Raw genomic sequence first — 24,337 nt, 5'->3', positions numbered from 1 at the left:
CTGGTGTCCACCAATGGCAACATGAATGCCCACTATTGAAATAAAGAAAAAATAATCCACGGATTAGGCATTCAAAATTCTTTGAGTGTGTGCTTTTAGTGTGACTGCAGGGAGCCAAACTTCACCTTAAAGTGAAACAGCCATCTTGCTTTCTCTCTTGCCCATTCACAGATATCTCTCACCCCGAGTATGGTTCACTTGATCTGGCAGGGCTGCATGTGAGCAAATCCTGGCTGAACCAATTTGGTTTAACGGTCCAGTGGGCAGTGCCACAGTCATGCTCTTTAGTCATGTTTACACACTCCGATGGTCACCAGTCAGCCCTCAGTTTCCCAGCAATGCTTCATTGTACCTGATTGACATAGAGGGTTAAATATCGGCTTGTGACTTCAATGTCTCACGGGCAAACAGATTGGAACAACATATGCTGCACCAACAGGAGAATCTAGCCTCCAGTGACAATGCCTTTCGTTGTTGCACTTAATGCCCTCTGCCACCTTCGATACCCCAATCTTTTGTCTCTGTGACAACAACTGTGCATCATCTGTGGTCCTGAATTTCAATGACATCTTTAAACCCAGGACCTCTAGGAAGAATTACTTCAATGATTCCCATATAGAGTCAAGTCATATGCCAACGTTACGTTTAATGCATTTGCTAAACCATGAGACAGATCTTGATTTTAAAGGGAAATATTAAGGGTAAGGTTGGGCCCACCCTTCTGACTGTGAGTTGGATGACAATTTTAAACCACTCTTCTCCAGAGAACGACCACATCTTCTGGTTCAGCCAATGTGTTGCTGTGAGGAAATTTACCCAAAAATCATACAATGGGGTGTGAGAAATGAATCCTGCTGAGTATGATTGGCTGAGATATTAGTGCTGGTTTTCTGAGTGCTTGTTCAGTATTTCTACGTCAGAAAATGGTCTGATTGCTACTCACATTTAGAGTTGAAGTTACAATTCATAATTAGTGGTTGAGGTCAGTCTATTAGGGTTAAGGAATAGAGCTGGGAGTTGGAAATATAGGCCATTCAACCCTTTCAGGCCTGTTCTGCCATTCTAAATCATTGTTGATTGTCTCCTTCAAAGCCATCTTCCTCCACCGCCCTCATATCACTTTAGGTTCTGGCTAGGTTGTTGCAGTTTAGGTCAGGGTTAAAGCTAAGGACTGATATTTGTGATTGGGGATTAGCATGTTAATGTTAAGATTAAAGGTTGATCGTTATGGTTTGAGTTATGGTTAATGGGTAGTCAGTTTAAATTAGTGATTTGCATTAGATACCACAATTGACAATACTGCAGTGATTGTGTTGCCTAATCACTGGGAAATCAGCCAAGCCAATCTTCCTTCCTCATTCCCTAGTCACAACCTTATCATCATTACCCTGGCAAACTCATCTTAAATCTTCAGCTGTCTGGAGTAAATGCTGATTTGATATCAGTAAAGATTTTGGGATGCAATTTTTAAAAAAACAGCAACGGAAGAATATGTATTTAAATCAATTTTATGTTTAGTGTATTTGCATTATAACCAAATCATTGTTGGAGCAACATTAATGTTGACAGCACTGGGCTGTTGACAATAAACTAACTCTCTGGCACTGCATCTAAATGAGATGTCTAATTGATTTTGCAAAGATCTCCTTTTGGGCTAGTCCATTGTATTTTTATCTGATGTATTTTGTCTCAGAGCAAGCTCGAGGGGCTGAATGGCCTACATTCCTAACTCAATTCATTAACCCTAGCACAACCATAACACGCTAACTACTAATTGTAGCTTTACCCTTAACTGTGAGTAACATTTTGACAATTTTCTCATCCTGGCAGTGAACAATTTTTGTTCCCTAATTTCTCAGCCAGCCATATACCATTGGATTATGATTTGGAGATGCCAGTTAAAAATCACACAACACCAGGTTATAGTCCAACAGGTTTAATTGGAAGCACTAGCTTTCAGAGCGCTGCTCCTAATGAATACCTGATGAAGGAGCAGCGCTCCAAAAGCTAGAGCTTCCGAATAAACCTGTTGGACTACAACCTGGCGTTGTGTGATTTTTAACCATTGGATTAATGTTACTCAATCTCTTCAGTGATGTTTGCGTAGGTTTCTTCACATAACATGCCAATACTGGATTGTCCTGCCGACTCAAGATCTGTCTTGTTTTCTCTCAATCTTGCTCAATGGACTCTCTCCTGTAGTCTACAGGACGTAAGGAGTTACTCTGGTGTCCTGAAATGCTAACAGAGAAGAGCTGTCAAAGCCAAGGCAATAGCACTATGTCCCCAGTTCTCCAACCTTTACTTGCCATCCGCAAGGCTCCACAGAGGAAATGTAGAGACTGTCTCTGGATTGTTAAATAGTGGTGTCATTAACAGGACAGAACACTGTGATCCAGGGAGGAGGCAGCAGTGTTAGTGATAATGCCACTAGATTAACAATCTAGAAACTCCGGCAATGTGTTTGGGACATGGATTTGAATCCCACCATGGCAGAGGGTAGAATTTGAATACAATAAAGATCTGCAATGAAAAGCTAACCTATTATCTGTGACATTTATTTAAACACTTGCTTTTGTAAAACATGGTTCACTGATTTCTTTTAGAGAAGGAAATTTACTGTCCTTACTTGGCCTGGCTTACATGTGACTTCAGAACTACAGCAAAATGATTGACTTTTAACTACCCTCTGGGCAATTAGGGATGGACAATAACCTAGGAGTTCAAGTATATAATTCTTTGAAATTTGTGTCATATATGGACAGGGTAGTTAAGAAGGCATTTAGCAAGCTTGTCTTCATTTCTCAGACCTTTGAGTATAGTAGTTACGCTGTTATGTAGAGGTTATGCAAGAAGGTGAGGCCTCTTCTGGAGTATTGTGTCTAGTTGTGGTCGTCCTGTTATAGGAAGGATATTATCAGTCTGGAGAGAGTTCAGAAGAGACTTACCAGGATGTTGCCAGGAACAGAGGGTTTGGGCTATAGGGAGAGGCTAATACACTGGGACTTCTTTTGCTGGAGCATAAGAAGTTGAGGGGTGACCTTATAGAGGTTTATGGAAGGGATATGGATTAAGGTGAATGGCCAGGTGTCTTTTCCCAAAAAAAGACACGAGAGGCAACCACAGAGTGTGGTTTGTGTGTGGAATGAGCTTCCAGAGGAAGTTGTGGATGTGGGTAACAGTTCCAATATTCAAAAGACTTTTAGATAAATACATGAATAAGAAATGTTTAGAGGAAATGGGCCGAGTGCAGGCAGGTGGGACTAGTTCAGTTTGCGATTCTGGTCGGCATGGACTGGTTGGACTGAAGGGTCTGTTTCCGTGCTCTATGACTCTATGCCTCAGTGACTCTATAAATGTTGGCCTGTCTAGTGAAGCCAACATCCCATAAATAAGTATACAGAAAGTGATAATTTTTAAAATCTGAAGTTATGTGAAGTTATAGAGGCTTATAAGATCATGAGGGCCATGGATGAGGTAAATAGACAAGGTATTTTCGCTGGGGTGGGAGAGTCCAGAACTCGAGGGCATAGGTTTAGGGTGAGAGGGGAAAGATATAAAAGAGACCCAAGAGGCAACTTTTTAAGGAAAGGGTGGAGTGTATATGGAATGAGCTGCCAGAGGGAATAGTGGAGGCTTGTACAATTACAACATTTAAAAGGCATCTGGATGAGTATATGAATAAGAAGGGTTTAGAGGGATATGGGCCAAGTGCTGGCAAATGGGACTAGAATAATTTAGGATATCTGGTCAGCATGGACGAGTTGGACCAAAGGATCTGTTTCCGTGCTGTACATCTTTATGACACTATCACTCTATAATTGTAAGTGTGCCCAATGGCAACTGGACTCATTAATAATATTCTTATCTCTGAGTTAGAAAGTTGTAGGTTTGGGATCCCTTTCACCATTTGAGAATGTAACTGAGGTCGATTCTCCCAGTGAAATATCGAGGAGTGATATCTGCAATGTCAGAGGGACCAAACATTGAAAAATAAGGCCCTGCCTACATGTCCAGGTGAATGTAAGAGTCTGCACATTCCATGTGACCATTTTCCCGGTGTCCTGGTAAAAGTCTATTCCCGAGCAGGATAATCCCAGTCAGTTATCCAACTCACTGCTGTTTGAGGGCTTGAGGGAGTAAGGTTCATTTTCACTCCCCATGGCTACATTTTTAGCATCCATCTGAAACACCAGGAAATAAACTCAGGGGTTTTTGTTAAATGTTTCACTCAAAAGGCAGCTCAATGGCAAAGCAGCATCCTCAGTCTATCTCATTCAAGTGCAGATCAGACCCACACCTTCTGCTTTCAGATAGCATCCATGCTGTCAATGGAACCAATAGCTTTAGTCATTTGCAATGAAAATCTTCTCACTGCACAGATAAGTTCACACCACTCTCTGTCTCTGTCTGTTGTACTTAGCAAGAACATAAATTTCTGTAGTGCCCCTAATGACCAAGGACACCCTAAAGCACTTCAAAGTGGGCACTTCAGTTTCCCTTGTGTGTATTCATCCAGGTGATGTGGGTATCACTGACCAGGCCAGCATTCATTGCCCATCCCTAAGAAGTGTTGTCATTGTTACAGGAGCAAATTACTGCAGATGATGGAATCTGTACTGAAAACAAGAAATGCTGGGTCAGGCAGTGTCCATGGGGAGAGAGTAAGCTTATGTTTCAAGTCTAAATGAGTCTTCATCAGACGTGAAGTGTGGAGGGGGCAGCATTTATGCAATAGTTGGAGAGTGCAGTGCTGGGGGAAGAAAGTTGCTGATAGAGCAGATTAAGTGATTGCATTGTGAGAGTGGCAGAACAATGGTGTAGGTAGAAGTGGGTACTGCAGATGCTGGAGATTAGAGTCAAGATTAAATTGGTGCTGGAAAAGCACAGCAGGTCAGGCAGCACTGAGGAGCAGGAAAATCAGCGTTTCCTGATGAAGGGTTTTTGCCCGAAACGTCGATTTTCCTGCTGCCCAGATGCTGCCTGACCTGACGTGTTTTTCCAGCACCACTCTAATCTTGATTGAGAACAATGATGTCTCTAACTGCCAGATTGGAAAGAACAGACAGTTCCATTTCGGTGGCAGGAGGGGAGAGAGGACATGGCGACAGAGAAAGTAGTTGTTATAATGTGCAAAAATGCAGCAACCAAACTGGGTGCAGCAAGTTATGTTAATGAGCTCCTAAATTGTTTTACAGTGATGATTGCTGAGGGATGACTATTGGCCCAGTTTATCTTCCCAAATGGTACCTCGCACATTGGGAAGCTAGATGGGGTCTTGCTTTAAGATCCTATCAGAATGATAGCACCTCTGACCGTGCTGCATTGCCATTGTAATTCTGATGCTCCCAGTTAACAGGAGATTGTGGTGATGTGAGTTGAAGAGAATGTAGGAAATAATTTCACAATGCTAAATAATGTTTGTGTTGGGAATGTACAATTGATGCTTTAACACTTCAGAACTAGAGTTTAACTCTGTTTTTTGCGATGAGCTCAAAAGGCTAACGACCTGGGAATATTAACATCACTGAAAGACGCATTTCATGCTCCTGAAACTGTCAGCAGCAAAGTGACAATAGCAAACTGCAGCTCACAACACATTTGACATGAGGGGCTTTGTCCAGGGAACAGAACCTAAAAATAAATAATGACGCATTGTCATTTGCTAATGAGAATTACAAGATCAAACAGCACTGACACTACACTCAGTAATTGCTAACATCCTGATGGTGCCACGTGACCAGATAAGGGACTGCTGGAGAGTTGCATGTTAATCTTTACAAATGTAAAATTCATTAGGGACTGGCATTAGTGAGAGTTATTAGTCTGTTAATCATTTATGTAAACAGATTACTTATCCAGTCATAAATGAGCAGGCACATGATTAGGAGATCATTGTAGAGTGTATTTGTACAACCAAGCAGCACCCAAAGACCAAGAGACATTTTTCTGAAGAATGCATCTGTACCTTTTGCTAAGTTAAAAATGACACAACACTAGGTTATAGTCCAACAGGTTTAATTGGAAGCACTAGCTTTCGGAGCGCTGCTCCTTCATCAAGGGGTTGTGGAATACATGATTGTAAGACACAGAATTTATAGCAAAAGTTTACAGTGTGATGTAACTGAAATTATACATTGAAAAATACGTTGATTGTTTGTTAAGTCTCTCATCTGTTAGAGGAGAGACTTGCAACCTTTTGTTGCAATTCTAATTGTCTTTCACTCGAATTTGACCTTCTTGAAGCAGCAGATTGTCAGTGACATGTACAACTTGTTGCTGCGACTGGGATTCTGCTGTTGAAGGCTAGGATAATGTGAGCAGAAATATTGGCCACCCACACATCATTCATCCAAATGTCGCTAACTGAAAATTGACCTCTGACCCCCTGAGCTGTAAAATGCTGCAACAAGAGGGAGCAATGCTCCTTGAATTGGACTTCATTATGATAGCTGTGGCTCAGTGGGTAGCACTATTTTCTGATGCTGAAGGTTGTTGGTTCAAGTCCCTGAGCCTTGAGCTGAGAGCTATCATAACTCTTCAGTGTCGTAATGAAGGAGGCTACACTGTCAGAACAGTTGTCTTTCAGGCAAGACATCATGGTGCTGCTTGCATTCTTTCAAAGAGAAGTTCTTAGTCTTCTGGCCAATATTTAACCCTTAGAGACAACAAAACGTACCTGGAGATGCTGGAATCCAAGGAAGACAAGCAGGAGGCTGGAAGAACACAGCAAGCCAGGTAGAGGCGGAGAAGTCAACGTTTCAGATGTAACCTTAAACTCTTTGCTAATATCATTATATCATAATATCAGGTCATTTGTCTCACTGACATTTGAGGGACTTTGCGAGGGGATCCTTATCTGGATTTGTCTCTATGCTGCAACAAGAACAGTATGTAAATGCAGAAAATGTTGGAGAAACTCAGCAAGTCCGGCAGCATTTGTGGAGAGAGAAATGTTTCAAGTTCGACAGGCCCGTACTTTAGAATGACTGTGTCTCATGGACTGTAAAGGTTCTCTTTACGTACAAATTCCTTCTTCTTTTCTCCCAACGGTACAAAAGACACATGAGGTGATTTTAAATAACTGTGCTAAGGTAACTACAAAACATCCACAGCAGGAAATTCCTATAGCTCTAACATTTTACTAAGGAAGAGCACAGGGCGGCTATTGTGGGTATTGGTAATGACAGTGAAACTGCAGAAATGGTTGCTGTGAGGTTGAGGGAGGTTTTAGGTGGAATGGAATATTTGGTCAGTTCTGTTCCTAATATGTAAACGTTTGATGCTGACATTGGAAACCAGAAGAGAATGTTCTCCATCCTTCAATCATCACCTCAATGCACAGAACATAGAACATAGAAAAATATAGCGCAGTACTCTCGATGTTGCGCCGATCCAAGCCCACCTAACCTACACTAGCCCACTATCCTCCATATGCCTATCCAATGCCCATTTAAATGCCCATAAAGAGGGAGAGTCCACCACTGTTACTGGTAGGGCATTCCATGAACTCATGACTCGCTGAGTAAAGAATCTACCCCTAACATCAGTCCTATACCTACCATCCCTTAATTTAAAGCTATGCCCCCTCGTAATATCTGACTCCATACGTGGAAAAAGGTTCTCATGGTCAACTCTATCTAAACCCCTAATCATCTTGTACACCTCTATCAAGTCACCCCTAAACCTTCTTTTCTCCAATGAAAACAGCCCCAAGTGCCTCAGCCTTTCCTCATATGATCTTCCTACCATACCAGGCAACATCCTGGTAAACCTCCTTTGCACCCGTTCCAGTGCCTCCACATCCTTCCTATAGTATGGCGACCAAAACTGCACACAATGAACACAGAAGGAGAATTCCTTTGGACTCCCCAAACCCATTTGTTGTTGTTTATTTCAAGAGGAATGGAAAATAAAAAGAGAGGTTTTTTGTACAGGGTATTGCTGAGGCTATTGTCTTCAGTTTTGGTACCCTTATTTCAAAAAAGAACATTATTGTATTAGACAGACAGTGAGGACTGCAAATGCTGAAGATCTGACTCGAACAGTATGGCACTGGAAAAGCACAGCAGGTCAGGCAGCATCCGAGGAGCAAGAGAGTCAACGTTTCGGGCATAAGCCCTTCATCAGGAATTATATTAGAACAGTTCAGAAAAGGTTTATTGCCTGAGTTCTAAGATGAGAAAAAGTTGGCTAGATCGGATGTGCATTCTTTTGAGTTTTGAAGAATGAGAGATGGTCTTAATTAGATTTCTAAGATTCTGAGAGAAATTGACAAGGTGGATGTTGAAGGGAAGTTTCCCATTGTGGGGATGACTAGAATTAGGGACAATTTAAAATGAACTAAGATGAGGACAAGTTTTTTTCTTCTTAGAGTTTCATTTTACTGTTGAACTGTCCTCTGTACTGCAGTGAAGTCCTTCGAGAAGAATAAAACTCCCGGAAGTGACAGCTCACCGGTCGAGCTCTATTCCGCTCTGTGGGATTTGATTGGCCAGGACCTGCTGGAGGTGTATGTCAGTATGCTTCGGGCAGGTACCATGAGTGAATCCATGAGGAAGTGCATCATCACCCTCATCTACAAGCGGAAGGGGGAGAGGGAGGAAATCAAAAATTGGAGACCAATCTCACTATTGAATGCGAATTACAAAATTCTGTCAAAGATAACCGCCAACCGGGTCAGGTCTGCTCTGGGGTCGGTGATTCACCCTGACCAAACCTGGGCAGGAAGATCGCTAAGAGGCTCACACTCCTCAGGGATACAATCTTCTATGTGCAGGACAGAGGGTTGGACACCTGCCTGATCAGCCTGGACCAGGAGAAAGCCTTTGACAGGATATCACACAGGTATATGAGAGATGTTCTCTCCAAAATTGGCTTTGGGGAGGGAATCTGCAATTGGATCAGACTGCTCTACACCAACATTGTCAGTGCAGTCTCAATCAATGGGTGGGAATCAGATAGCTTCCCAGACAGATCTGGAGTCAGGCAGGCTGCCCTCTCTCTCCTGCCTTGTTTGTGTGCTGCATAAAGCCATTTGCCGAGTCCATCAGGAAGGATGCGAGCCTGAGAGGGGTGACTATTCCTGGCAGCGGGGGCCTGCAGGTTAAGGCCTCCCTGTACATGGATGACGTCGCCGTTTTCTGCTGTCCATGCACAGACTCATGTGCATATGTGACCAGTTTGAAAGGGCCTCGGGGGCCAAGGTAAACCGAGGCAAGAGCGAGGCCATGCTCTTCAGGAACTGGGCCGACCAATCCTCGATCCCCTTCACCGTCAGGACCGACCCCCTGAAGGTGCTGGGTATTTGGTTCGGGGGGTCTGGGGCATGCGCCAAGTCTTGGGAGGAGCCTATCAGAAAAGTGAGGCAGAAACTGGGCAGATGGAAGCTACGGTCGCTCTCCATTGCAGGAAAAAATCTGGTCATTAGGTGTGAGGGACTGTCATTGCTATTATACATTGCTATTATAGGTCTGGCCTATTCCCAGAATCTGTGCTGCTGCAGTCACCCGGGCCATCTTCCAATTTATATGGAGATCAAAGATGGGACCAGGTCCGAAGGGACTCGATGTATAAAGATCTGGGCAACGGGGGAAAAAAATACACCGAATGCCACCCTCACCCTGATGGCCACATTTGTGTGTGGCTGCATCAAGCTGTGCATGGATCCCCGGTATGCAAACACCAAGTGTCACTACGTACTGAGGTTCTACCTGTCCCCAGTGTTGCGAAGGATGGGCCTGGCCTCGCTGCCGCGGAACGCTCCGAGTAGTTGGACCGTTCCATACCACCTGTCCTTCGTGGAGAAGTTTATGAAGGAAAACACCTTTGACCACAAGTCCATCAGGAAGTGGTCAGCACGTAGTGTCCTTGAGACCCTTCGGGAAAAGGAGAGGGCGGATCCTATCGAGCGGTTCCCTGAGCAGGCTGTCAAAGCCATTTGGCAGAATGCCTCATCGCCAGAACTTTCCAACAAGCACCAAGACATGGCTTGGCTGGTGGTGAGAAGGGCTCTGCCTGTGAGATCCTTTATGCACGCCCGGACTCTCAGCCGCACCACACGCTGCCCTCGAAGCGGCTGCGGGGGGGAAGAGACTGTCACATACCTCCTTCTGGAATGTGCCTATGCAGAGGAAGTCTGGAGAGGAATGCAGTGATGTTTGTCGAGGTCCGTCCGAGCAGCGCCGTGACGCGGGACTCCGTGCTCTACGGCCTGTTCTCCAGGACACACACTGAGACGAACATCAACTGTGCCTGGAGGATCATCAACTCAGTGAAGGACGCTCTCTGGGCGGTCCGAAACCTGTTGATCTTCCAGCTGAAGGAGTTGACCCCGACTGAGTGTTGCAGACTGGCACATTCCAAGGTCCAGGACTACGTGTTGAGGGACGCGCTGAAGCTTGGGGCAGCTGCCGCCAAGGCATGGTGGGGAAAGACCACCGTGTAACATCTGCCTGCCTAAAGAAGAACAGGGGGCCCACGCAGTCATTTGAGCTCTGCTGATGCCTTAGCTAAAAAAAATGTAATTGTACAGACCAGTAAATAGGAATGATTACTCTGTTTCAGTTTGCAAAGAAATGGAATGTTTACATGTGTATAGCATGTCCACTTGTATAGATCATCAAAGTATTTTATGAATAAAGTATATTTTTTGAAAGACTGATTGGCCTCCTGCAGCTCCTCATTTGCATGATGATAGCTGGACAGCCACATCTATTGGACATGACTGACTTCCTGAGCTCAGAGAACGTGCTCTGGTCACTAGCTGTTGGGTCTGTCTCAATAAGGAGTTGACCCTCTACCTTCTGATTTAAAAGCACAAAAGTGGAGATAAACAGACCCTAACTAATCTGATATATTAACTGAAGCTGTTGCAACTGACAGCGAGAGGAGGTGGTGAGAAATGGTAATGTCACTGGACTAGTAATCCACAAGCCAAGGACTTTATTATAGGGCCATAGGTTTGAATCTCATCGTGGCAGATGGTTAGAAATTCAATTCAATAAAAGTCTGGAATGAAAAGCTAGTCTAATGGTGATGATGTAACTACTGTCATTTGTTGTAAAAACACATTTGATTTACGAATATACTTTCGGGAAGGAAGTTCATCCTTATCTGGTCTGACCTGCATGTGACTCCAGACCCATAAACAATGTGGTTGACTCTTAACATCCTTTTGGACAATTATGGAGCAGCACTGGCCTGGCCAGTGAGAACTATATCTAAAAATAATATCTATAAGCTAAATGGTGCAAATACAGTTTGAGATCCATTGTCAGAACCAGGAAGGTTCTGTAGAGATTGCTGGTGGACCTGTCTGTATTTCTGGCCTTATCTTCTATTTTTTTCTCAATAAGTTGGCTTTTAAATTTGTTTAATATACGAACAAACAGGTGATTGATCAATAGAGGTACTCTGTGCTGGGGTGTGTCTGTCTGTCTCCTATGCAGATAAGAAGTGATCTATTGGCCTTTGCAGCTTGTCCTGTTGTATCTGTCCATTAGCTGACTGATTTACCATCTCCCCAGCTCTCCAAAGAGGGACAGACCCAAAGGTGAGCTAATTACACCTCTGAGCACTGAGAGTTTGCTTTCATATTGCTTAACCTGAGGGAAAACAATGAGACATCGATTGCAGCCTGCACAACGTGAGCTGAATTTCGATAAGACCAGTGTGGGTCCCGCATTACCGTTTACCCTTTGTCGTATGGCAGCCTGGGAGCAGTATCAGAACAACTGGGAGATCAGCATTTGTGATACATGCAACTCAGAGAGTGAAACTAGGCTCAAATCAGATACATTGTGTGTTCGTAATGAATGGGATTATGTGGCTGGTCAGATACAATCTTTGTACCAATAAACACTGGATCTATTGCAAAGCATTTAGCATTCACTTTGCAGAGGTCTGCTCAATACAGCACACCCTTTCCTTGCCCTAGTCCTTAATCTCAAGTCTGAATCATTTAAAATATCATTTCAGTTTTGAAGCACTCAAAGATGTGTTGAAAGATACTTTTAACAGTAACATTGCTAATGCATGTGACTCTGTTGAGGAAGAACATTGGTTGTAAATAGTTTCACCTTCTTGAGTGCCGTATTGACACAAATTTAAAGACACCCAACCTGAATCAAGGGGTTAGGAACCAAAGTGTTTAAAAGCTATACTGAGTCAAATCATTACTTGAACACACTGCTGCCACACCACAAGCACTGACCTCCAATAATTTATCATAGAAACCCTATAGTGTTGAAGCAGATCATTTGGCCCATCAAATCGCACCAACTTTCTGAACAACATCCCACCCAGGCCTGCCTCCTACCCTATCCCTGCAACCCTGCAATTCCCATGGCAAATCCACCTAGCATGTTTATCCCTGAACATTGTGGGCAATTTAGCAAGGCAAATCCACTGTAATTTGCACATCTTTCTGACTGTGGGAAGAAACCCACGCAGACACAGGGAGAATGCACAAACCCCACACAGTCAGTTGCCCAAGGGTGGAATTGAACCCAGGTCCCTGGCGTTGTCAGGTAGCAGTGTTAACCACTGAGCCACTTTGCCTAATGTCCAATGACATTATAGTCTACTGTGTTTTACAAGGGAACATCATGTATTTGTAATGTAATGTAATAAACTATCAAGGCATGTGTTGCTCTTTGTTAAGATTAACCATATCTTTGGCCAAAGTTGTTATGTAAGACACCTTTCCCAACATGAAATCCATAAGAAAGATGGACGGTTGTGAATCTACCCCATATCAACATGTCCTCAAATTCATTTTGCCTGCTGCACAGACCTCCAATCAGGAAAGAGTGGAACCAAGCTTAGAAGGGACATTGACCGGGGCGGGCTGCCCCAGAGGTGGTCGAAAGGTGTGTGAGGGTGGACCGAGAACTGGAAGGGGCATGGGGTGGACCGAGAACCGGAAGGTCGGTAGGGGCGGGCTGCCTTAGAGTGGTCGGAAGGTGGGGGGATGCTCTCTGGGTCTGTATTGTCTGCACTTCTGTATGTGCAAATGTCATTCATGTCTTTTTTATATTTTATGTGAAACTGGGATTTGAGGTTTGTCCTCATCTCCCTGTAAACTGGTTGAATGGTAGGGTTTGGGGCCTAGCTTTGCTGCTCCTCTCCCTTGTAAAATTGCTGTCTCTTGTACAGCTGTAAATGTTGTTGTTTTGTAAACAGTTTTGTAATTTGTTTAATAAAATAAAAAAAACAGGAGATTCAGAGGTTAAAAAAAAAGAGGGGACATTGCCCAAAACATCCCTGACGGGAGCTGTACTTTTATAAAGAGTTAGGGTAAATAGTCAGAAGTCACATGGCGTCACGTTACAATCCAACAAGTTTAATTGAAAGCACAAGCTTTCAGAGCACTGCTCCTACATCAGGTGAAGATGAAGGGTCAGGTTTCATCTGACAAAGGAGCAGCGTTCTGAAAGCTTGTGATTTCAAATAAACCTGTTCGACTGTAACCGGTGTTGTGTGCCTTCTGACTTTGTTCACCTCAGTCTAACACCAGCACACGCACATTATGATAAATGGCAAAGGTATGTTTAAGAGGAAGCTAAACAAGCAAGAGGAGGGAAGGTGTCGAAGGATATGCTGGTAAGTGAATGAATTCAATAAAATAGCCGAAAGAGATTCATGTGGAGCTTAAGCACTTAGCTAGACCAATGGTGCAAATTCAAAGTAAAATAGGATGTCCATGCGGGTTGGGGGACGTGGGATTTCAGTGACATGTGAAAAATTTCCAAAGTGACTGAAAGTTATGATGTTCAGAATTCAAATAATTCCTTCTTGTACGTGCTGTTGGTTTTACCTTTTGGAACCGTCCAATTCATCTCCAGAACTGGCTGCTCAGGTACCGGTTCTGAATTAGGTTCTCCCTGAGAAACCCATTTCCTATTCATAACTAATCTACGTGTCATTTTCTTATCGAATTCTGGCAAGATTTTATATGCAAGTCCCATTGAATGGTCCCCGCCTACTGTATGCTTTGCAGGAAGCCTTGCATCGTGCACTGAGGATTGATGTTATCACTTGCATATGAGAATGTAGGAGGCATGGGTAGGAAGTTTGCAGATGACATCAAAATTGATGATGTAGTGGACAGTTGGGTCTAAAATTATAAAGAGATCTTGATCGATGGGATCAATGAGCTGAGGAGTGGCAGTTGGAATTGAATTTGGACAAATTCTGGGCTTTCAGGGTGGCACGGTGGCTCAGTGGTTAGCACGACTGCCTCACTGCACCAAGGTCCTAGGTTCGATTCCAGTCTCGGGTGACTGTCTGTGTGGAGTTTGCACGTTCTCCCTGGGTCTGCATGTGTTTGCTCTGGTTTCCTCCCACGGTCCAAAGATGTGCAGTTCAGGTGAATTGGCCGTGCTAAATTGCACATAGCGTTAGGTGCATTAGTTAGAGGGAAAATGGGTCTGGGTGGGTTACTCTTCAGAGGGTTGGTGGGCTGAAGGGACTGTTTCCACACGATAGGGCATCTAATCTGAAAAAAATGTGAGGTATTGCATTTTGGTAAGACAAACAAGGGCAGGTCTTATACAGTTAATGTTAGGGCCCTGGGTAGTGCAGTAGAACAGGGGGACTGAGGGATTCAGGTACATAATTCTTGGCAACTGTGTCACCCGTAGACAGGTTGGTCAAGAAGGCGTTTGGCACTCTTGCCTTCATTGCTCAGACCTTTGAGTATAGGAATCGGGACGTCATGTTGAGGTTGTACAGGATATCGGTTAGGCCTCTTCTGGAATACTGTGTCCGGTTCTGGCCGCCCTGTTATAGGAAGGGTATTATTAAGCTGGAGAGGACCTAGAAGAGATTTACCAGGATGTTGCTGGGAATGGAAGGTTTGAGTTATAAAGAAAGACTGGGTAGACTTGGACTTTTTTCACTGGAATGTAGGAGATTGAGAGATGACGTTATAGAAATTTATAAAATAATGAGGGGAATAGACAAGGTGCGTAGTAGTTGCCTTTTCTCTAGGGTGGGGGATTTCAAGACTGGGGGCACATTTTTAAGAGGAGAGGAGAGATTTAAGAAAGACAAAGGAGGGAAATTTTTTACACACTGGGTGGTTCATCTGTGGAATTAACTTCCTGAGGAATTGGTGGATGTGGGTACAATTACAGGATTTAAAAGACATATGAATAGGAATGGTTTGCGGAGATATGGCCCAGGAGCAGGCATGTGGGGCTAGTTTTGTTGGGATTATGTTTGACATTGTTTCCATGCCGTACATCTCTATGATTCTATGACTGGTTGGACTGAAGGGTCTGTTTCTGTGCTGTAAAACTCTGACTATATAACAGCCAAAAACCTGCATTTTGCTCAGTTTGAGGAATGCACCATTCTCATGAAACGAGGTGATGTCTTTGTTCCCCTCCCCTGGAAACAGACAAGTTTGTTTCCATGGTAACTTTGTTAATTGCCCTCCATTCCCCCACATTCCCGTGTTCAGCCACGCGCAGCCAGTGTAATATCTGCTGGTTACTAAGGAGAGGTTGTGTTGTAGCAACCAGGAGGGGTGACAAAGCGTTTATTGTATGCCACAAGAATGGAGAGAGCAATTGTGAATGTGGCAGGCAGCCCAAGCCTTTAGATACCAACTGATTATTCACTGCAGTACGCCGGGAGAGAGAGAGAGAGAGAGACAGAGAGAGAGAAGGGGGAAGATTGCTGTTCTATCTGCAGACATTGAGGACTGTGTTCCAAAACTCTTATTTGCCAGGAAGCAGATATTTGGAATGTTGCGTCAGTCCAATAAGCAGGTTAATGGTTTCTTTGCTTTATCTAAGTAGCTTCCCTGAGTTGAATCGCACCCGTGGTTGCTACCGTGAACACGAATCAATCTGTGATCTCAATGGTAACTAGGTAGAGGCTACTTAGCAACATGCTAAAGGGAGGCTGCGTAAGTGTCAAGGGCACATGAGCAAGTTGGCTGCTGGGTACTTTGCGAATTCTGCGCACAGGAAAGGGAAAACATAGGTTGCGGGTTTATGCTGGATATCTTGAATTAGGAGAAGGCCGACTTATATTCAGAATGCGTCAAATGGCTGCATACTACAGGCCCCTTACAACAACCGTGAGTATTTGAAAGCACAAGCCAAGTTTGACTTGTATACAGGACATCACTTTTAAGGAATTTGATTTATATCATCATATATTCTTTGAGTTTTGGTGACAATTGTTGCGTAACTTGGTGTCAATATTGCAAGAGCTTACAAAAGGGGTGTGTGTATAAGCACAGTAAATCCAGTTAAAATATGAGTGGGATGGTACATTTTACCAAGGATAATAAGAATCAATAATAAGATGGATCAAGGACTTATTCATAGTCCTTGAAAGATAAAAGATATAAGAGGCAAAGGGGTCAATGCACATTTCTGGTCACTATATTGCAAGAAGGATACAGAGGCACTGGACACAGTGTTAGACAAATTGATAAGAATGTTCCAGAACTGAACTTGGAATTTTCAGGTAACATTTAACAGACTACAGGTCTTTATCTTGAGAAAAGATTACTTGATAGGTGCCTTTAAAATTATGAAAATGTTTGATGCGAGAGAGAGAGACATGCAGAAAAAAATGGTCAGATGTATAAGATAATGACTATTTGATCCAGTAGAGAATTCAGGAGAAACTTCTTAACTCAGAGAAGGATTAGAATGTTGAACTCCCTGCTGCATAGATTAATTCTAGGACACACCATTAGGTAATGGAGAAAGACACAGGGGCTGTGGTAAAGGGATTTCATAGAAAATGGGAGCGGGAGTAGGCCACTCAGCCCTTCAAACCTGCTCCACCATTCTATACAATCATGACTGCTCATCTAGATCAGTCCCTAGTTCCTGCTTTCTCCCCATATCGTTTGATCCCTTTAGCCCAAAGATCTATATCTAACTCCTTCTTGAAAACATTCAATGTTTTGGCTTCAATCATTTTCTGTGGCAGAGATTTCCATAGGATCCTCACTCTCAAGGTGAGGAAAATTCTCTGTATCTCAGTCCCAAACAGTCTACCCTGTATCCTGATACTGAGGCCCCTGGTCCTGGGCTCCTTGAGCATTGGGAACATCCTTCCTGCATCTACCCTGTCTAGTTCTGTCAAAATTTTATAGGTTTCTATCATGATGGGAACGAGGTTGAATATGAGATCCCTGATTGGGGCTGTTAACCAGGACTAATCAGGGAGCCCTGGCTGACAGAGTTAAACAGGAGTCTCAAAGAGTCTCCTCACTCTAGGCACTGGCTCTGAGCTAACTGGTCATGTCCTGTGCATGTGTAAATAAAGGGTAACTTAGTGACAGGGCACTGGACTCTGCGCAGTTATTTCAGTTTCTATGAGATTGCCACCTCATTCTTCTAAGCTCCAATGAATATAGTCCTCACTGATCCAGTCTGTCTTCAGATGACATTCCAACCCTGGAATCCAGAATTAAATGAAGGTGGGAGAGACCGTGGCTCAAGTGGAGCTTTGACACCAGCTTAATGCAGTTGGTCAGGATGAAGGATTACACAGATCTCCTCTGGGCAGCAATGTAGAGGGCAGCAGGAAGAGGGATTGATGTAGATATCATTGGCTGTCGAATGTCACAGATTGAGTGTAGACGAGCTACAATGGACATGTGGAGATGAAAGAAGACACTGGCATGTGGCACCATGAGACCAGATCTCTGGGCAACAGCATACCACCTGGGCTGAATGGCCAGCTTCTGTGCTTTGAAATCCGTTTTTTTACACTTTGCGGTCACTGGGCTGGTTTGTGATGCCAACAGCACATGTTCAATTTCACACACTGGCTGAGGTTACTGTGAAACTCCCTCCTTCTCACCCTCACTCCTCACCTCAGACCAAACCACCACCAGTCGCCTGTCTCTCTCTCTCTCTCTCTCTCTCTCTCTCATGAGGGAATGGTTCCACAGGACGGTAACAACCTTACTGTGGCTAAAGTGCTTCATTAATCAATTCCCTTTTGATTCTTCAGGCCATCATAGCACTTGCTCCAAATTTCTGCAAGAGAATATTCTAGAACAGCCTCTAACCACACTGAATAGGAATCATCCTGGAGCTTTATAAAACTCTTAGCTGATACATAATTTCCTAAAAATACGTATTTGCAAATAAAATAAATAATAAATGTAAGTGATTAAAATGAACAATGTTAAAGCAATTTTACTTCACATCATGGCTTTCTGTTTGGAATCAGAAGACTTACTCCAGAATAAAAGGCAACATGGTGGTTAGCACTGCTGCCTCACAGCACCAGGGGCCCAGGTTCGATTCCAGCCTTGGGTGACCATCTGTGTGGAGCATGCACAATATCCCCTTGTCGCTGTGGGTTTTCCTCCCACAATTCAAAGATGTACAGGTTAGGTGGATTAGCCATGGGAAATTGCCCATAGTGCCCAGGGATATACAGGTTAGGTGGATTAGCCATGGGAAATTGCCCATAGTGCCCAGGGATGTACAGGTTAGGTGGATTAGCCATGGGAAATTGCCCATAGTGCCCAGGGATGTACAGGTTAGGTGGATTAGCCATGGGAAATGAAGGGTTATGGGAGAGGGGGGGTGAGTTTTGGTTTGGGTGGGATGCTCTTCAGAGGGTCGGTGCTGGGTCGAATGATCTTTTTCTGCACTGTCGAGATTCTATGATTCACGTCCAAATAGATCTATTGTCAGATGAGGAAAATAATTGAGTATGTTGATAGAACTGAGAGAAAATGAAAAGGAGGGAGGGGTGGGAGATAGCTACATGTACAGCTGGAAGTTTGATCATGAAGGGGTAGCTGGTGGGTATGAAAAGGATAAACAATACATTTACAAAAACATACATGCATAAACAAAATGTTTTAAGAGGTACTGGATGATTGTTGGGCCTTTCAGAGAGCAAGTGCAGGTATAAGTGGCTTTCACCTAATATTTGGTGAAATCTTAATGGATTAATGCAAAGGCTTCACAAAGACAGATGTGGCAGGGTTGAGGATTGGGCTATGGGCCCGAGGTTTGTCTCCCCAACATTTGCCCACGTTCTTGCCCTCACCCACAATCAGAGCACACAATGAGTGAACCAAAGACTGGCCAGGCTTTTGTGCCCCTTCGCACTTTGCTGACTGTGGGGTTGGCCAACATCAGGCTGTTCTTTCTGCTAAAGTCAAAGGCAGGGGATCTCATCATCTCTGTGCCTATTGAATACCAGTGGGCAGGAAGAATCTTCTGGTTATTACATGCTGTGGAGTCCTTGAGTATGTTTTTTTTAAATCTATTAACATTTTGTTACACATAATGACATTTCCCTCATTGCAAATTATGATATTCGGCTTTGGTAGTTCTCTGTTCTCTGTCTCTAACGAGTATCTGCCAAGTAATTTATTTAAGGAAAAACTGTGCATGACTCATTGATAGGTGTTCACTCATATCTTTTAGGATTTCAGAAAATTCCAAAATGCTTTGCTGCCTTAGGTGTTGCATTTTGGAAAAGCAAATGAGGGCAGGACTTATACACTTAACGATAAATCCTGAGGAGTGTTGCTGAACAAAAAGAGACCTTAAGGTGCAGGTTAATTGTTCCAGGTAAACAGGGCATACATTTGTAGGTTTGGTACACTTGCTTTTGTTGGTCAGTGAGGACTGCAGATGCTAGGGAGTCAGTGCTGAAAAGTGTGGTGCTGAAAAAGCACAGCAGGTCAGGCAACATCAGTGGAGCAGGAGAGTTGACATTTCAGGCATTAACCCTTCATCAGGAATCAGAAGATTCCTGACAGATATAAACAGGAGTCTCAGAGTGTCTCCGCACTCTAGGCACTGGCTTTGAGCTAACTGGTCAGAGTCCTGTGCATGTGTAAGTAAAGGGTAACTTAGTGACAGGACACTGGACTCTGCGCAGTTACTTCAGTTTCTATGAGATTGCCACCTCATTCTTCTAAACTCCAATGAATAAAGTCCTAACTGATCCAGTCTGTCTTCAGATGACATTCCAACCCTGGAATCCAGAATTAAATGAAGGTGGGAGAGACCGTGGCTCAAGTGGAGCTTTGACACCAGCTTAATGCAGTTGGTCAGGATGAAGGACTACACAGATCTCCTCTGGGCAGCAGGAAGAGGGATCAACATTTGATTCCTGATTGAAGGGTTTATGCCTGAAATGTTGATTCTCCTGCTCCTTGGATGCTGCCTGACCTGCTGTGCTTTTCCAGCACCACATCTTTCGACCTTGTTGGTCGGTGTATTGAGTGCAGGAGTTGGGAGGTCATTGGTGAGGCCACTTTTGAAATACTGTGTTTAACTCTGGTCTCCCTGCTATAAGAAAGATGGTGTTAAACTTGAAAGGGTTCAGAAAAGATTTACAAGGATGTTGCCAGGGTTCAAGGGTTTGAGCAATAGGGAGAGGCTCAATAGACTGGAGTGTTGGAGGTTGAGGGGTGACCTTATAGAGGACTATAAAATCATTGAGGAGCATGGATAGGTGAATAGCCAAAGGTTTTTCCCAAGGTAGGGGAGTCCAAATCTAGAGGGCATAGGTTGAAGGTGAGAGAGGACCTTAGGGGCAACTTTTTCAGGCAGAGAGTGGTGTATGTATGGAATGAGCTGCCAAAGGAAGTACCGGAGGCTGGTACAATTACGACGTTTAGATGCCTTCTGGATGGGTATATGAATAGCAAGGGTTCAGAGGGATATGGGCCAAGTGCTGGCAAATGGGACTGGATTAATTTAATTTAATTAGGGTGGCACAGTGGCTCAGTGGTTAGCACTGCTGCCTCACAGCACCAGGGTCCCAGGTTCAACTCCAGCCTTGGGTAACTGTCTGTGTCGAGTATGCACATTCTGCATGGGTGCTCTGGTTCCCTCCCACAGTCCAAAGATGTGCAAGTCAGGTGAATTGGTCATGCTAACTTGCCCTTAGCGTTAGGTGCATTATTTAGAGGGAAATGGGTCTGGGTTACTCTTTGGAGGGTCAGTGTGGACTAGTTGGGCCAAAGGGCCTGTTTGCACACTATGGAATTTAATCTAATCTAATTTAGGGTAGTTGGTTTAATTGATGAGTGGGATTGAAGGGTGTGTTTCTGTGCTGTCTGCCTTGATGACATTTAGTCAATGTTGTGATGCCTTCTGTCCATTTGTGCAAGTTCTGACAACCAGCAGGGAGGGGCCAGCTGGATTATTGGTTTGAGTGGTGTTAATGGAGAGATGAAACATTAACATTTAATTGTGCACCATCTTCTCAAATTGGTTTGTATTCTGTGGAAGCCTGTTGAATAGTAACTTTCAAAAGGGACTTGGATAGGGACATAAGAAGAAAAGCATTGCTTGGTTGTGGGGGAAGAGCAGGGGAGTGGGGATCAAAGTGCTGGCAAGGACTCAATGGACCAAGTGGCTTCTTTGGATGCTGCAAGATTTTGTGGTGTGTTAAAAGATCATTTTTACTCATAAAAGGAAGTTGCAGATTAAATATAAAAGAAGAATTATTCAAAAAAACACATAGGAGATTCTCTTCAATTTATTGTACAATGTCCTTCCTTTGACATTTGTCTTATCACAGTTTCTTGTTACAAGATTAACATAATGTGACTTTGTTGTTTTACTGCATTGAAACTGTGCCTGGGTTGCAGCGTTATATTAGCTTCTCAGTGCTGCCTTTTATCTCTTGCTTGTTAACAGATTCACAAAGTGAAGGCTGCACTGAGCAACGTCACTCTCCAAAGTATTAGGAGTCTGAAAATTAGAGATTGTCAGCTTGAAAGAAAATGTCTCCTTTTCAAGTTCACACGAGATAGAAAGAATTGGCTAAAGATCCAGAATATGATGAGGAGGAATTTCTTTACACAACAAATTGTATACATCCGGAACATGCAGCTGGAAAATGTGAATGCAGATTCGTTGGGTGGAACTTGATAGCTCAGTGGTTAAATCTGCTGCCTCACAGCGCAGGGGACCTGGGTTTGATTCCATCCTTGGGTGACTCTGTGTGTGGTGCCCTTCGGAGGGTTGCTGCAGATTTGATGGGCTGAATGGCCTCTTCCTGCACTGTCAGGGTTGTATGATTTGGTGAGACCTCCCCACCAAGATGAGTTTAAGGATGGGGAGGGCATTGGGCTTGAGGATCCCAGATAGGGAACTTGACACAATTCTTGCCTCTGCCTGGAAGACATCCAAGCAGGAAGACTCAACCTTCTGACCTTGAAACCAATTGAAACTCTTGAGTGGCCCCTTCATTGTCTCTTCCCAGCATTCCTGACATTCAACCCATGGTAGGCATGGCAACTGTCTGCTCCCAGTGTCCTTAATCCTACAGAAGACCCACTGCTGATCAGCGAAGTATTTAACTGACAAAGGTCTATTTAACCGATACTATTTTAACTAACACTTCCCTGAAGGTTCTCCATAATATCGTTGCTGGTATTTTAACTCACACTCACCCTATTGCCTTGGCTCATTGGTACACATTGGCTCCCACGCAAGCTTGATTTTAAAGCTCTCATCTTTGTTCTCAAATCCCTCACTCACCCCTACCTCAGCAAGCTGTTTCAATCCCAGAATCTTCCAAGATATCAGTGCTCCTATTATTTTGGTCTCTTGAGCACTGTTTAAATCACTTCACCACTGGGGAATGTGCCTTCAGTTGCCTGGACCGTAAACTCTGGAACACTCTCCCTACAACTGTCTGTCTCTCTCTACCTCATTTACACCTTTGATGACACTCCTTAATGCCTACCGCTTTGGTCACTTGACCTTTTATCTCTTTGTGAAAAAACTCCAATCGCCCTTTATTTACATATGCATAGTCTTTGGTCATAGCACTGAGTCGGGCACCGGGATGTCAATATCCCTAAAATTCACTCTTTTATGTCAGTCAGGGCTCCCTGATTAGTCCAGATTCACAACCCCAATTAGGGAACTCATATTCTATGAGGTGCAGATAGCTGACCTCATTAAAACCCTTACAGTTATTATATATTGTGTTATAACTCTCCAGGGATGTTCAAGGCATCATGTAAGTAAGATCACGGTGGCTCAGTGGTTAGCACTGTTCCCTCACAGCAGCAGGGTCCCCGGTTCGATTCCAGCCTCAGATGACTTTCTGTGTGGGGTTTGCACATTCTCCCTGTGTCTGTGTGGATTTCTTCCGGGTGCTCCGGTTTCCTCCCACAGTCCAAAGATGTGCAGGTCAGGTGAATTGGCCATGCTAAATTGCCCACAATGTGAGGTGCATTAGTCAGAGGGAAATGGATCTGGGTGGGTTACTCTTTGGATGGTCGGTGCGGACTGGTTGGGCCTGTTTCCACACTGTAGGGAATCTAATCATACAATTTAGGAGCAGAAATAGGGCATTGAATCCTTTAAACCTTCTCTGCCATCCAATCTGATCATTCGCAACCGCATTTTCCTGCTTTTCCCCCATAACCCTCAATTCTCTCACTGATTCAGAACTTTTCATCTCAGCCTTGAAGATACTTAACAACACAACCTCCACTCTGCAGTAAAAAATTTCTGCAGGTTCACAATGCCCTGACCGAAGAAATTCCTCCCCATCTCTGCCCTTGTCTCTGAGATTTATTCTTCCTGGTGTTAGATTCCCCCTCAAGGGAATCAGCCTTTCTGCACCTGCCCTAAGAACTGCATATGTTTCTCTGAGGTTGTCCAAATTCAATGAGTTCAGGTCCAACCTACTCAATGTCATCTCATAAGACAATGCTACAAACCCAGGAATAACCAAGTGAACCCTTTCTGGATTGCCACTCATGCCAATATGTCTTCCTTAGATAAGAGGCCCAACACTGCTTACAGTATTCTGGGTTTTTGTTGTGAAGTTTCCTTGCCTCACTGTCTCCAATGTTTTTTCCCAGCTTCAGCAGGACAGAGTTAGCCTTCCATCCTACGATGCACTGACTCAGATTCTTCCCGAGTACAATTACCTGTTCCGCAGTCCTCGCCCGGTGGAGAAGCGAGAGAAGGAGCAGCAGCAGTTAGTCCGACATCCCAATCCTCTCCAGACTCACTACAGTGCTGTGTCCTCGAAGAAAAGGTGAGGCTTCTTGAAAGCAGCTTTCTGGCCTGTGCAGGTCCCATCGTCTGGCTGACCATTAACATGCTCGCTGAGGTGCTTACAGGAGAGGTAATCTGCAGGTTACACAAGCCATCCTGGTGCAGGAAAGCAAAACGGTGTTGGGGTTTATATCGCTGTATATTGCAAAGGACTTTAAAACATTCCTGGAATATTTGTGAAGTGCAGTGCCTGTTGTAATGAAGAAAATACAGCAGCCAACTTACACATAGTAAGCTGGCTCAAGCAATATTATAATAGCAGATAAACGGATATTTGAGTGATGGGT

At 43.9% G+C, this 24,337-nt stretch overlaps 1 protein-coding gene across 1 annotated transcript in view; it reads left to right on the top strand.

Annotated features, from left to right (window-relative positions):
* The window catches only part of ccdc33 (coiled-coil domain containing 33), a 271,296-nt gene that overhangs the window by 192,921 nt on the left and 54,038 nt on the right, over positions 1-24,337 (top strand). Inside the window, exons 14-16 of the mRNA XM_060853677.1 lie at positions 11,505-11,554; positions 15,635-15,779; positions 23,852-24,030. Coding sequence (XP_060709660.1) covers positions 11,505-11,554; positions 15,635-15,779; positions 23,852-24,030 — 374 coding nt within the window. The remainder of the gene's footprint in view (positions 1-11,504; positions 11,555-15,634; positions 15,780-23,851; positions 24,031-24,337) is intronic.

The sequence above is a fragment of the Hemiscyllium ocellatum genome, chromosome 42 (genome assembly GCF_020745735.1).
Source record: "Hemiscyllium ocellatum isolate sHemOce1 chromosome 42, sHemOce1.pat.X.cur, whole genome shotgun sequence".
In the NCBI taxonomy this organism is placed as follows: domain Eukaryota; kingdom Metazoa; phylum Chordata; class Chondrichthyes; order Orectolobiformes; family Hemiscylliidae; genus Hemiscyllium; species Hemiscyllium ocellatum.
This window is presented reverse-complemented; position numbering and strand designations above follow the sequence as displayed.